At 43.5% G+C, this 15,639-nt stretch overlaps 1 protein-coding gene and 1 long non-coding RNA gene across 2 annotated transcripts; both read left to right on the top strand.

Moving 5' to 3' along the window:
- Positions 1-87: 87 nt before the first annotated feature.
- On the top strand, positions 88-8,716 carry LOC115109071 (cytochrome P450 2J4-like). The gene is made up of 9 exons (XM_029633646.2): positions 88-693; positions 1,137-1,302; positions 2,864-3,013; positions 3,681-3,841; positions 3,997-4,173; positions 4,410-4,548; positions 4,851-5,038; positions 5,201-5,342; positions 7,003-8,716. Exons 1-9 carry the CDS (start codon positions 496-498, stop codon positions 7,176-7,178), a joined length of 1,497 nt encoding a protein of 498 aa, XP_029489506.2. The 5' UTR covers positions 88-495; the 3' UTR covers positions 7,179-8,716.
- Positions 8,717-13,348: 4,632 nt separating this feature from the next.
- LOC135564501 (uncharacterized) lies at positions 13,349-13,738 on the top strand. The gene is made up of 3 exons (XR_010461077.1): positions 13,349-13,382; positions 13,470-13,511; positions 13,580-13,738. It is a non-coding gene; the product is annotated as an uncharacterized LOC135564501 (long non-coding RNA).
- Positions 13,739-15,639: the final 1,901 nt, after the last annotated feature.

The raw sequence follows: 15,639 nt of genomic DNA, 5'->3' as shown, positions 1-15,639 counted from the left end.
ACACGTGAAAATATTAGGAAATAGAATGTAGTAGTCTGTATTGGCACATTGCAGGCAAATATTCCCTTGTGTAACTAGCCTATCACAGAGACCTTCATTGTGCAGCTATTGCGTAACAAATGTACGAATATCCCAGACTGAATTCTTGCCCCAGTAAAAGTCCGTCTGAACAGGCTGAGACATCTGGGTCACACAAAACTACAAATGTATGTACCATTTTAGGAAACCTTTTCCTCATTGGTTTGGCCGGAGAGGCAAGGAATGTGTTTACATTTGTGAAAGCTAGAAGTTGTTGAACTCTGCTCTATATCACTGCAGTCCTCCATGGATTTATGTTCTCTTACAGAATAAGACTTGTTTATTCTAGAGAAAAGTTTACGGTTTTGTCCGCTGACCACGTGATCTTCTAATACATGCCTTAAGAGTGAAGACTTATACTCAGGGTTTCTACTGCCTCTGTACGCATTACCAGAGAGTTCAGTGAGGGTTTCCACCATGTTGGAGGCGTTAGTCTGTCTGGTGGGACAGTGGATCGATACCAAGGGGGTCCTCCTGTTCCTCTTGGTTCTGTTGGTGACCAAGTACATCCATGATCTGCCGCCTAAGAACTACCCACCAGGCCCCTTCCCCCTGCCTTTTGTTGGGAATATGCTGAATATCAGCATCAAGGACCACATAGGCTCCTTTAAAAAGGTAAGGACACGTGAGAGATAAGGTCGTGTGTAACTGCTCAAATTATACACGCTTAGAAAAAAAGGTTACAAAAGGATCCTTTGTTTGTCCACCATAGGAACACCTTTTTTGGTTCCAGCTAGAAGTCTTTTGCTTTCCATGTACAAACTTCTGGGGAAAGGGTTGTACATGGAACCCAAAAAGGTTCTACTTGGATGCAAAAAGGGTTCTTTAAAGAGTTAACCTATGGGGACAGCCGAAGAACCCTTTTAGGTTCTAGATAGCACATTTTTCCCCACATCTCCATAGGCTTTTCCACAAGAACAAAATATGCTATACTCAGTGACCAATTGGATCTAGTCATTCTGTAATCATCTGTTTCTTTTGTAAATAACCAATCTAATAAATGATGATGTAATTAGTGTGCTTAGTGTGACATGCTCACTAAAGTGTGTTTTCTACAGTTTGTAGAGACCTACGGGGATGTGACTACACTAGACCTGGGTGGAGGGAACCGCTGTGTGCTCCTCTCAGGTCTCCGAGGCTTTAAGGAAGCCTTTGTGGATCAGGCCGAAGCCTTCACCGATCGGCCATCTTACCCCCTGAACGACAGGATAAGCAGAGGCTTGGGTAGGCTAATATGGTAGCTTAATGCAGGGGTTCCCAAACTCCTGGGTCCCCCCCGGGTACACAAACCAAAATGTGCACCCAGGAGGGGCCCCAGGGCCGAGTTTGGGAAACCTTGGTTTAATTAATTGAAATTAGTTTGACCATTATGACATTGTGCCACCAGTAAGAGTAATAACACCAATGAGACATTTTTGGTACATTTTCTAGAATGGAGGTCACAATCCTTTAAAAAACATTTACTAAAGTGATATGATTAATCATTTTGCTCACAATGTTGTTTCTCTTTATTTAAATTGACACCAAGTGAGGCTTTGGATTTAGACACACCACATGATCAATGTAATCATCACATTTATGACATAATTTTCTTTCATATAGACCCCTCCCCCAATAACAGTTTGCCACTTGAGATGATGCTCAAGATCCTTGTATATCTTTGTGATCAGTGATTTTCAAGGCGGTAACAACAAGGACATAACACTGAAGGAAACACATTCTGCTAGTAAAAAAAAGTGTTTTAATAGCCTTCTTTGTTTTTATTGATCTGTACAATATCTTTAGTTGTCACGCCCTGACCTTAGTTATCTATGTTTTATGTATTATTTTGGTCAAGGTGGGTATGTGTGTTTTTGTCCTGTCTAGGGTTTTGTATATCTATGTTTTTTTGTATGTCTAGGTAATGTAGGTTTATGGTGGCCTGAATTGGTTCCCAATCAGAGGCAGCTGTTTATCGTTGTCTCTGATTGGGGATCCTATTTAGCTTGCCATTTTGGTTTTGTGGGTTGTTGTCTGTGTGTAGTTGCATGTCAGCACTCGTTCTATATAGCTTCACGGTCGTTTTGTTAGTTTAGTGTTCTTTCTTTATTAAAAGAAGAATGTATTCATATCACGCTGCGCCTTGGTCTCCTCTATACGATGAACATGAATACTTTTTTTTCACTGTCTAGCATTCAAAATAATATCTCTAAATCCCCAAAGCATTTCACAGCACTTCTACATATCACCAGTGGGACAAGTACATTTTTTATTTTACCTTTATTTAGCTAGGCAAGTCAGTTAAAGAACAAATTCTTATTTTCAATGATGGCCTAGGAACAGTGGGTTAACTGCCTATTCAGCGGCAGAACAACAGATTTGTACCTTGTCGGCTCGGGGATATGAACTTGAAGCTTTTCCGGTTACTAGTCCAATGCTTTAACCACTAGGCTACCCTGCCGCCCCTACGCTCTAACCACTAGGCTACCCTGCCGCCCCTTCACTCTAACCACTAGGCTACCCTGCCGCCCCAAATAGCTAACCCCCAGTATTTTCTACAATACATAAAAATATATGTTTTTCGGTATAAAGGACTTGGTTTTCACATTAAATAACAGCAGTAGATGTATTATTTGTCACGTTTTTGTGTTTTTACAAAATGGTGCCAAAGTTAACGGAAAGCATTTACCACCACAATTCAAGAATGACCCATCAGGCAGAACCACACAATCATATTGGGTCCTATTTAGTTATATTTAATCTTAGTAATTCTGTCATTGTCTCTATGTCTTGGTTGGTTATCTAGGCCTGATCTCCTCTAACGGTCACATGTGGCGGCAGCAGAGGCGCTTTGCCGTGTCCACGCTCAAATACTTTGGAGTGGGGAAGAAGACTCTGGAGACCTCCATCCTCCAGGAAAGCCACTTCCTGTGTGATGTCTACTTGGCAGAGAGAGGTGAAGTCAGCGTTTATGCTACACTTATGGTGCCCAAACCAGGGAATGAACCACAGTCTCAGTTGTTTAACTGACACTCTTATCCAGAATGGCTAGTTGTTTTATGGTTAATTGCTATCTGGCGTTCAAACCCAAAACGTTGCTATTGTGAAGTCCAGATGTTTCTTAGCTTTCATTTCCAACAGTCTCTGATCAAGGAATCCTCTCTCTCTACTTGTAAATGAATGCTATGAACAAGCATCTTGAGATGTAGTTATTTGCATATTTCCATTGGGGAATGCCTACTCCGTGAAGTGTGCATGTGCAATAACTCAATTCACCCTTGCACTAGTTCTAAACAATTTTTTTTTTTTTTTGCAAAGGGTAAAATCTACAAAACTGAGTCCAATCTGGTCATAACAGATTTTAGTTTTTGGAACAGAAAACTGTATTGAGATCAAATGTTTCATAATGTTGGCCACAATCCATCTCGGTCCATGATCTCCCACTGATGGCCACTGGGCTTCCTGTCATCACCGTATTTGTTTTTGTTTGGAAAAGTCAACCAGCTGCTTCATTTATACATCCGGTGAAATATCTGTCTCATTGTTCCATCTGTGTCTAAACTGTCTGAGTAAGACATCTTCATTTATCCACCATCTTTGACCCAACCTCTGAACTGTTTCAGGCCTGCCCTTTAACCCTGAAGACATCACCAACAATGCAGTGGCCAACATCGTTTGCACCCTGGTGTTTGGTTGTAGGTTTGAATACAACGACCACCACTTCCAACACATGCTGAAATGCTCTGAGGACATTTTACAGCTGCCTGCTACCTTCTGTGGACGGGTATGGTTACAACGACACAGACGTGTCTGCTATTCTCTGTTGGGTGATCAGTGTATCTCTTTGGCAAAGTGAATTATAGTGCACAGCATCTGCAAGGACACACATTGTAATCAGGAAATCTACCATCTCAGGCTAATTTCATGTTCTTTCGACAGATGTATAATCAGTTTCCCACATTGCTGCACTATTTACCTGGGAGGCACCAATCAGCCTTTATCAACCTTGGTACCATAAAGCAGTTTATCAAGGAGGAAGTAGAGAAACACAAAGAGGACAGGAACCCGTCCAACCCCAGAGACTACATAGACTGTTACCTAGAAGAGATAGAGAAGGTAATACCACAGCCTGACCTTTTCAGGTCTATTCTATCTTTAACAGTTACTCTCTGTGATCTACTCTCATTTCTTTAGAATTACGATAGCCGTGTTAATATAGTTTGTCATATTTTGGGCAAATTTTGTCAAGAAAATTTTACATTTGTGGTTTAATATGACTTTGTCAGCAAACTCCCCACAGCCTGATGATTTGCCCTCAACTTAACATCACCTGATGACCATTCCCCCTACAGAATCAGGATGGGGCGGCTGGCTTCACTGAGGAGAACCTTCTGCACTGCGTGGTGGATCTGTTTGGTGCCGGGACAGAAACAACGTCCAACACCCTTCTCTGGGCAATGCTGTACATGGCCAAGTACCCCGACATTCAAAGTGTGACACTGGCAGGAACACATCTATTAGTATTAAAAAATGTTGGTTTCAAATGGCTGGTTTCCCAGATACAATAGAACATTTTCATTGAGCATGTTTTTGAATCCAGAACTAGGCTTCATCTGTGTTCAGGAAATAGGCGTTAAGCGTAAACAGGCCCTAACAATACTCTGTTATAATAGCCTAGGGTTTACCAGGAAAATGACTTGTTTTATGGCTTTGTTAATCCATTATATTGCATGCGCTATGCAGCCATCTGCCCTAGCCAATCATTAACTTCCTCATTCTGACTCCATCCGTAGAGAAGGTGCAAGCGGAGATCGATGAGGTCATAGGTTCGGCACGCCAGCCCTCAATGGATGACCGAGCCGACATGCCATATACCTACGCTGTGATCCATGAGATCCAGAGGTTTGGGAACATCGTCCCCTTCACGCCTCCCAGAGTGGCCAATAAGGACACCACCGTGGCGGGCTATCTAGTGCCCAAGGTGGGTGTAGGGTCGATGGATATGTTGTGATTCTACTGCTGGAGTACATGATCAACTGAATGTTTGAGTTGATGCGTGCTGGTTCAATAGTGCATGTTGACTTCACACTGAAGGTTTTACTGGCAATGATGTTTGACAAATTGACTCTTCTGTTTTGCACAGGGAATGATGGTGCTTCCAATGTTAAAACCAATCCTACAGGACAGAGATGAGTATGCAACCCCTAACCAGTTCAATCCTGGACATTTCCTGGATAAAAATGGAAAATTTGTCAAAAAAGACAATTTTATCCCATTTTCTATAGGTAATGTATTATGAACATGCGTTTAAAGGGGACTGGAAACACTAGGATTGGAACTGTACATCGCCATATTAGCATTGATGCATCACTGGCAGGAGAGAATTTTGGAACTCCCAAAAATAGCTACATTTACAGAGTAGCTCCGAGTCTGAGAATTAGTTTATTACAGAGAATGAAATAATGTACGTTTAATATCAGTAGTGGTTAGGTGCTCAATATATTGTAATGAAACCCTCGACCATCTAGTCCGAGGACTGGCGCGCTATCAACTGTGCCACAAAAGCATACTCGTGCGGCAAGGTTGATTTCCGTGCTTATAAACCGAGGGTCGTTACAATATATAATCAGTATCTTATAACGATGTGTTTCACCAGCGCCTTTTGGCGCGATGGTAAGACATTTACCATCGATTAGACGACCGGAGTTCTAATCGCAGACAGCGTCATGATTTATGAAATCTCATTCTAACCAATAACGGGGCGTGCTCATAGATACATTGTGATTTAGTTTCGGTATCAGACAAACTTCAATGATTTTGTTTGCTTACCATACAGGCTGGCAGTTTATCGCCAGTTCACCCTATGGGCACAAGGGAGAATTAGACGAGGTGTACGGTGTGTGTCGTTTCTTCCCTAAGGCGCGCATACCCAGAAGCAAAGCCATTTACATAGAGTTTGAACATAAGAGTTTGAATAAAACCAGTTAATTGAGTAAATCTATCCTTTTTTTCAAGACATATTGCCTGCGCCTTTTGTAAAAATAGTATTGATTAGCTTGTCCACTATAACGACAGGTTCAAGCTTAACCAGAAACTTGCTTATAAAATAAAATAACTCTCAACGCGCACTAACCCCGTGTCCCTGTCGCTAGAGCAGTGACTTCAACTAGCTGTTGATCCCATCTATTGGAAAGGAATGGTAACTACACTAGGCAGCTAGTAACAGTATAGCTTGCACCACACCGTTTGCACCACACCGAACGAACGAACGCACTGCAACTGCCTCTGCAACACAATGGTGCAAGGCAAACGCAGCGTTTCATTGGAAATCAATGTAATTCTGGTGTGCCGAAATGCAATGACGCTTCAACACCACAGACAATTTGATGATTCCTGCCAGTGGCACTGGCATCAGTCATTACTATGGCAATTTAAAATGGCGCTGACCATAGCTCAAATAAACCTTGTCAATGATCAAAATACTAAATGTAGAGATGTGTTTATGTTAAATGCACATGTTTAGTATTAGTGGATTGAATACATCTCTTTGCTTAGATGTACTTTCTGTTTCTATTACCCTTTAAAATGTAAAATGTTACTGTTAATTCATAACAGAAACCCCTAATTAGTCTCCCAAACGTGTATCACAAAGCTATCTTCCTTCAATCCTCCCTACCAGAGAAATGGTTGTTGAAAATCAAATGTGCTACTGCAGGGTCTTTAAACAGAATGGTTCGGGTTTTCATTTTCCATAGATTCTGCCAAGACACGGAGGGTGGAAGAGTGGAGAACAAACACACACACACACACACACACACACACACACACACACACACACACACACACACACACACACACACACACACACACACACACACACACACACACACACACACTCCATCCTCATGTTAAAGGTATCTGTGTGTGTGCTCTACTCTCTCTCAGGTAAGAGGATGTGTCCAGGGGAGCAGCTGGCCAGGATGGAGCTGTTTCTGTTCTTCACCTTTCTGCTCCAGAGGTTCACCTTCACACCTCCACGGGGCTGGGAGATGGGCCTGGAGGGCCAGGTGGGCATCACCAGTGGACCAAAGCCCTTCAAAATCTGTGCCTTGCCTCGATGAGACACCTTGGGTGAATCTCTATTGTATTTTGTTGATTCCTTGTGTTCTGTCTCCTTGCCTCCTTCTCAAAATACATTGGAGGAATGTGCCTTGAGAAGGAGACGAGGAGGGAGGATGTGAGGAATCAAGAAAATACGATTGATATGAATTTGTGTAGGACTAGGCCCTGCATGAACTGGTTGATGAAGATAAATAGCATTGTTTGTCAAGCCTGTCTAAAATATTTTGTACTCTAACTGAGGAAATATTGGTAGAGGTGGAGAGAATTCCAGCATCCAGCTGGTGCATCATGATGTTTATATTGTAAGAGTGGTGTATTAGAATTGCATTCAAATTCTTCATTTTTTTTACTGGAAATTATATTTCTGGAAGTCATTATATACAAAATGTGTTTACTTTACTTATTTACTTCCCAAAACAGGGTGTATGATTATTATGAGCTTATTGATGATGAGTGAAACTTCTCATGTAATTATGTTAACTGTTACTGTGGCGTGAAGAAACCATACCATCTCAATGGATCCGTGCCCTCTCATTGGTGCGGGGTGGCACAGATGTCATGGGGAACGGGTGACAGGGTGATGCCAAAGTTGTCGTCCCATCACGGGCTTCACTCTGGGCGGCATGGAGAACAAGAACCTCTGTATGAAGGTGAAGAAGAGGAATAGCTCCATCCTGGTCAAGCTCTCTCCCAGGCGTATTAGTTTACCTGGAGGAGAGACAGGAGGGTAGATTTAAGCAATAAGGCTCCTCTGACGTTTGTGGTATATGGCCAATATACCACTGCTAAGGGCTGGTGTTACGCATCGCGGAGTGCCTGGACACAGACCTTTGCCGTGGTATATTGGCCATATACCACAACCCTCCAAGGAGCCTTATTGCTATTATAAACTGGTTACCAACATAATTAGAGCAGTAAAAATACATGTTTTGTCATACCCGTGGTATACGGTCTGATATAACATGTCTGTCAGCCAATCAGCATTCAGGGCTTAATCAGTATTAGCTAATTACTGTACTTCATTGTGTGAACATAATGTTATAGACTGCAGTTTCTTATGCAGTTTGTGAACTATATCCCTTTATTCTTCATGGTATACTGACAAAATAATTTTTAAATGAATTAGCGTTACATGATTTACACTTAGAACACACCGACAGCGTCATTGTCACACCCTGATCTGTTTCACCTGTCTTTGTGATTGTCTCCACCCACCTCCAGGTGTCACCTGTTTTCCCCATTAGTCCCTGGGTACTTATTCCTGTGTCCTGTTTGTCTGTTGCCAGTTCGTCTTGTCAAATCAATCAGTGTGGTTTTCTGTGCTCCTGGGTTTTTTCGTCCTTATTTCTGTTTTTGCTAGTCCTCCCAGTTTTGACCCTTGACTCTGAACCAGCCTGCCTGACCATACTGCCTGCTCTGACCTCGAGCCTGCCTGCCATTCTGTACCTCCTGGATGACCTAGTTTATGATCTTTTGCCTGTCCACGACCATTTTCTTGCCTGCCCCTTGGATTATAATAAATATCAAGAGACTCGAACCGTCTGCCTCCCATGTCTGCATCTGGGTCTCACTCTGTGCCCTTATAAGTCATCGCATTTTGGTACATCAGAATTACATTCATTTCCAATTAAATGCTGCGTTTGCCTTGCAGCATTGCGTTGCAGAGGCAGTTGCAGTGCGTTAGGTGTGGTGCATAACTCTTTGAACACGCTGCTCAAAATAGGATGCAGCATCATCTGGATATGTATGCAACAAAAGTTCAACATTCACCTTCTGCTCCCTCCTCTATGCATACAGTTTGACACATATGTTCAATAAATCCACTGTATGCACCACACCGAATGCACTGCATCTGCCTCTGCAATGCAATGCTGCAAGGCAAATGCAGTGTTTCAGATTGTAATTCTGGTGTACCGAAATGCAACGACGCTGTTGGTGTGATTGACGCATAAGTTGGATTTATCAAACGTATGAGTCAACTGTATGTGTAGACGGCTTGACGGAAATGGTAACAGAAGGTGAATGTTGAACTTTTGTTGCATACATATCTAGATGATGCTGCATCCTATCAATGAGGAGATGGCACAAATAAGATACCGGGGAGATGGCACGTGGGTACCTGCTTCTATAAACCAATGAGTAGATGGGAGGGGCAGGACTTGCAGTGCGATCTGCGTCAGAAATAGAAGTCAAATCATCAAATCATCAAGGAACCCACCAGGTACAACCCTAAATCTGCAAACAAGGGCACCCTCATAGACGTTATCCTGACCAACTGGCCCTCCAAATAAACCTCCGCTGTCTTCAATCAGGATCTCAGCGATCACTGCCTCATTGCCTGTATCTGTTACGGGCCAGCAGTCAAACGACCACCCCTAATCACTGTCAAACGCTCCCTAAAACACTTCTGTGAGCAGGCCTTTCTAATCGACCTGGCCCGGGTATCCTGGAAGGATATTGACCTTATCCCGTCAGTTGAGGATGCCTGGTCATTCTTTAAAAGTAATTTCCTCACCATCTTAGATAAGCATGCTCCGTTCAAAAAATGCAGAACTAAGAACAGATATAGCCCTTGGTTCACTCCAGACCTGACTGCCCTCGACCAGCACAAAAACATCCTGTGGCGGACTGCAATAGCATCGAATAGTCCCTGCGATATGCAACTGTTCAGGGAAGTCAAGAACCAATACACGCAGTCAGTCAGGAAAGCAGAGGCCAACTTTTTCAAGCAGAAATTTGCATCCTGTAACACTAATTCCCTCAAAATTTGGGACACTCTAAAGTCCATGGAGAATAAGAGCACCTCCTCCCAGCTGCCCACTACACTGAGGATAGGAAACATTGTCACCACCGATAAATCTACGATTAAGGATAATTTCTATAAGCATTTTTCTATGGCTGGCCATGCTTTCCACCTGGCTACCCCTACCCCAGCCAACATCTCTGCACACCCTGCAGCAACTTGCCCAAGCCCCCCCCCCCCCGCTTCTCCTTCACCCAAATCCAGACAGCTGAAGTTCTGAAAGAGCTGCAAAATCTGGATCAGCTGGGCTCGACAATCTGGACCCTCTCTTCCTAAAATTATCGGCCGAAATGGTTGCAACCCCTATTACTAGCCTATTCAACCACTCTTTAGTTTTGTCTGAGATTCCCAAAGATTGGAAAGCTGCCGCGATCATCCCCCTCTTCAAAGGGGGAGACACTCTAGACCCAAACTACAGACCTATATCTATCCTACCCTGCCTTTCTAAGGTCTTCGAAAGCCAAGTTAACAAACAGATCACCGACCATTTCAAATCCCACTGTACCTTCTCCACTATGCAATCTGGTTTCTGAACTGGTCATGGGTGCACCTCAGTCACGCTCAAGGTCCTAAACGATATCATAACCGCCATCGATAAAAGATAGTACTGTGCAGCCGTCTTCATCGAACTGGCCAAGGCTTTCGACTCTGTCAATCACAGCATTCTTATCGCCAGACTCAAAAGCCTTGGTTTCTCAAATGACTGCCTCGCCTGGTTCACCAACTACTTCTCAGATAGAGTTCAGTGTGTCAAATCGGAGGGCCTGTTTGTCTGGACCTCTGGTAGTCTATGGGGGTGCCACAGGGATCATTTCTTGGGCCGACTCTTTACTCTATACATCAATGATGTTGCCCTTGATGCTGGTGATTCTCTGATCCACCTCTACGCAGACGACACCATTCTGTTTCTATCTGGCCCTTCTTTGGACACTGTGTTAACAAACCTTCAAACGAGCATCAATGCCATACAACACTCCTTCCGTGACCTCCAAATGCTTTTAAATGCAAGTAAACCTAAATGCATGCTCTTCAACCGATTGTTGCCCGCACCCGCCCGCCCGACTAGCATCATTACTCTGGACGGTTCTGACTTAGAATATATGGACAACTACAAATACCTCGGTGTCTGGTTAGACTGTAAACTCTCCATCCAGACTCACATTAACTTCTTAGGCCTGAGATCCCGTTAACGGGATCGATATGACAACAGCTATTATCTCCAATTCAAAATTAAGCATATCCAATTCAAAATTAAATCTAGAATCGGCTTCCTATTTCGCAAACAAAGCCTCCTTCACTCATGCTGCCAAAAATACCCTTGTAAAACTGACTATCCTACCGATTCTGGACTTCGGCGATATCATTTACAAAATAGCCTCCAACACTCTACTCAGCAAACTGGATGTAGTCTATCACAGTGCCATCCGTTTTGTCACCAAAGTCCCATATACTACCCACCACTGCGACCTGTATGCTCTCGTTGGCTGGCCCTCAATACATATTCGTCGCCAAACCCACTGGCTCCAGCTCATCTATAAGTCTCAGCTCACTGGTCAACATAGCAACACCCACCCGTAGCACGCGCTCCAGCAGGTATATTTCACTGGCCAACACTTGCTTTGGCCGCCTTTCCTTCCAGTTTTCTGCTGCCAATGACTGGAACGAACTGCAAAAATCACTGAATCTGGAGTCTTATATCTCCCTCTCTAACTTTAAGCATCAGCTGTTAGAGCAGCTTACTGACCACTGTACCAGTACACAGCCAATCTGTAAATAGCACACCCAACTACCTCATCCCCATATTGTTATTTATCCTCTTGCTCTTTTGCACCCCGGTATCTCTACTTGCACATCATTATCTGCACATCTATCACTCCAGTGTTTATGCTAAATTGTATTTTTTTCACCTCTATGGCCTATTTATTGCCTAACCTCCCTACTCTTCTACATTTGCACACACTGTACATAGATTTTTCTATTGTGTTATTGACTGTATGTTTGTTTATGTGTAACTCTGTGTTGTTTTTGTCGCACTGCTTTGCTTTATCTTGGCTGGGTCGCAGTTGTAAATGAGAACTTGTTCTCGATTAGCCTACCTGGGGCCTGTTGCACAAAAGTAGAATTAAGACATCCGGGATAAATGACTCAGCTGAGCTCAATGAAGCCAAAACATGTGCGTCCAGGCTTAATTGGTTGCACAAAGACCAAGCCAGGATGAGCAGACACGGATTCATTAAGCCAGGTGAAACCAATCCTGGATAGGTGCGCGCTCACGGCTCACTCAAATAGACCCCGCCACAGATCACAGATTAACTGATTTACCATGGCAACTAGAGCCGCGTACTTTTCCCCGTCGGAAGCACAAATCCTCATGGAGGCATACGAGGAGGTAAAAGATATAATTAAGAAGAAAGGCAACACCGCCACAGTGATAAAGCAAAGAGAAAAAGCGTGGCAAAGTATTGCAGACCGCCTGAATGCGTAAGTAGTGCACAATTACACACTCACCGCTCCGCTGAAACATCACAATTACAATTCAAATATTTAATTCACATCTCCAAAAATGCAGTTGTACTGTAATTATGAAACGGTTAAATTTTTAATTGAAATGCACTGCAGATATGAGTGAAATTGTGTAAAGTAACTCCATCACACTGTATAAAGCTATGATACATTTTTTGATATTTTTACTGAAAACAAGACAAAAATACCAAGTAATTTTTGCAGTGTGACTCCATTAAATGTGTGTGTGTGTGTGTAGATTAAACATGAACGGGCCAAAACGGACATGGCAGCAGGTCAAAATCAAATACAAGAACATTCTGCAGAATGGTATGGTCCCTGACTAATATTTAACAAAGCACAAGCATATATTGTACCCAGAAGGTGCCTGCTCACACATTGTCTGTACTGTTTTAGCAGTGAAAAAGAATACCCACAGACAAGGCACGGGTGGTGGGTCACCAACGGCTGACCTTACCCCAGCAGAGGACATGGCCTTGGAGCTAAATAAAGGCCGGCCCGTCTTAGAGGGGATCCCTGGGGGGAAAGAGACGAGCATAGGTTCCTCCCAAGATGCCACCCGCTTCATTCAAGGTATGTCCTTCCATCTCTACATGGGATAAAACCACATTCATATTGAATCAATTTGGACTGTCTGACTTTGGTTTACCTATTGCCTTGCAGTGCCTGGCAGCACTGTGTTCCTGTTAGAGCCACCAGCACAAGCACCAGACGATGCTGATCCAGTGAGTACTCCATCAAAGGCATACTGTAGGCCTGGCATGTCTTGTCTACTAGCTTCAATATGAATCTGATTAAATGTGATAGGGTGAAGGCCCCAGTGCAGCAGCAACAGCACATGATGGAGACCATCTCTCTGGATTCCAGAAGGCATGAGGTATCATGTTAAGACTGTGAAAGTACTATTTACTCTACAATGGTGAGGAGTCCTCATCAAAATCAAAAAATCTAATTTCTTTTACAGGACCCAGATGCTATACAGTGGGAAAACCAGCCTGGCAACATAGTGCGTATTAATAAAAGGACACCACATCCTGCCAAATTCCAGCTGCGCTAATTGTATTGTGTTCACAGAGCTCACAAGCTATCAGAAAGTTGTATGGCAACCACCTCCGGCGCCAAATAGAACTGGCAGACATAGACATTCAGTACAAGAAGAAAAAGATGGAAAATCTTGCACTGGAGTCCGAAATAAAAAGAGGACAATTAGGAAACTGGACCTTGAAAAAAAAACTTGAGGGAGGTGAGATATGCCTTCAATGTACACTGTATGCTAACTGTAACACAAATGTATTAATCATTATTTTTCTTTCCTCCCCCAGCTCCAAGAAGATGACACAGCTCAAAATAAAAATTAGGTATATTCTCGTAAAGTCAAGTGAGCCATGACATATGAGCTCTTATTGTGAGCACACAGGACGGTGGCATCTTTCTAAGGTTTTTTTTATTTTCCCAGCAATCAGTACAACCAAGTCATCGTTATAAGGCATCGCCCTCTTTTGCCCACCCCCCCAGCACCAGGTGTGGCCACTAGCCTATATGAAGGCCCAAAATTGTGTGTTCCTTTCTGCTCTGACAATGGCATGCCCATTCGTGCGAGATGTGGTGGATGAAGAAGCACTTGTGCTGAGGAGAGCCTTCAGGCGAGAAAGGGTCTTCAGGGACCGGTTGGACCCACTGGCCTTCCCTGATGACCATCTATATGAAAGATACAGGTTTTCTGCAGATGGCATCAGGTATCTATGCAGACTACTGGGTCCCAGGATTAAGCACCGCACTGCACGGAGCCATGCACTGAGTGTGGAGCAAATGGTTTGTGTGGCCTTGCGCTTTTTTGCTAGTGGAGCCTTCCTGTACTCAGTGGGGGATGCAGAACAGCTGAACAAGGCCACAATTTGCCGCACAATAAGGAGTGTGTGTCTGGCTATCAAAGCATTAGCAGATGTCTTCATCTCCTTCCCTGGCCACAGAAGACTCTGTGACATCAAAGAGGAGTTCTATAGGATTGCAGGTAAGAGGATCTACAAATTACAGGACAACTGTTAACACATAGTAGGATACTCATTACTTTGTGTGACAGGTTTCCCCAATGTCATTGGTGCAGTGGACTGCACACACATAAGGATAAAAGCCCCTCAGGTGCCCATGAGGCCGATTTTGTGAATAGGAAATCCTTTCACAGCATTAATGTTCAGGTGAACATAACTTTTTGATATTGTCCATTGACGAACACTCTGCATTGCCAGTGATGTGCATTGATTGGTGTAATATTCCTCATCTTATGATTTCAGATGGTCTGCAATGCTGACTGTGTGATCAGCAATGTTGTGGCAAAATGGCCTGGCTCAGTCCATGACTCCAGAATCTTTCGGGCCTCTGAAAAATCTATCACAAGGTAAGCCACACAACCCCTATTTATAACCATCATGGCTGTGTCAAGAATATCACTGTGTTTATGAGGTAGTAATGATGAGATTTTGTGTTGACAGGTGAATTCTCTGGTGTGTTGCTGGGAGACAGGGGTATGGCTGCCAGCCTTTTCTCCTGACACCTTTCACAGACCCCCAGGAAGCACAGCAGGCCTACAACCATGCCCATGCCAGGACCAGGGCCAGAGTTGAAATGACCTTTGGCCTCCTGAAGGCACGCTTTCACTGCCTTCACAAATTAAGGGTCAGCCCTGTTAGGGCATGTGATATTACTGTGGCTTGTGCTGTCCTCCACAATGTGGCCTGCCTGAGGAAGGAGAGGGCCCCCAGAGTGCCACCAGCCATGGACTGGGAAAATCCGGCAATCTTCCCTGATGACGACAGTGGTCGGCTGCTGAGGGACCAATATGTGTTGAATTATTTTAGTTAGTATGTGTGCTTTCAATTTTGGTTAAATATGTCCTGCGGTGGCAGAGGAATTTGGGTTTTTTGGGTTTGTTTTTTGACGAATTTGGCCTCTTATGATGTTTGTGCGGTATACTGTGTGTAATACAAGGCTGCAGGGGAGGCTACTGCATCCATTCATTTGTCTGTTCAGTTGATGTGTATGGATTTGTCCTGCATTTATTTTAGTGTGCAGACATGCAGGGTGTGTTATATACAGACCTTTGAATGTGTATGTATCATTTTGTATAATATGCTTGG

Source organism: Oncorhynchus nerka, linkage group LG25 (assembly GCF_034236695.1).
Source record: "Oncorhynchus nerka isolate Pitt River linkage group LG25, Oner_Uvic_2.0, whole genome shotgun sequence".
Taxonomy (NCBI): Eukaryota; Metazoa; Chordata; class Actinopteri; order Salmoniformes; family Salmonidae; genus Oncorhynchus; species Oncorhynchus nerka.
This window is presented reverse-complemented; position numbering and strand designations above follow the sequence as displayed.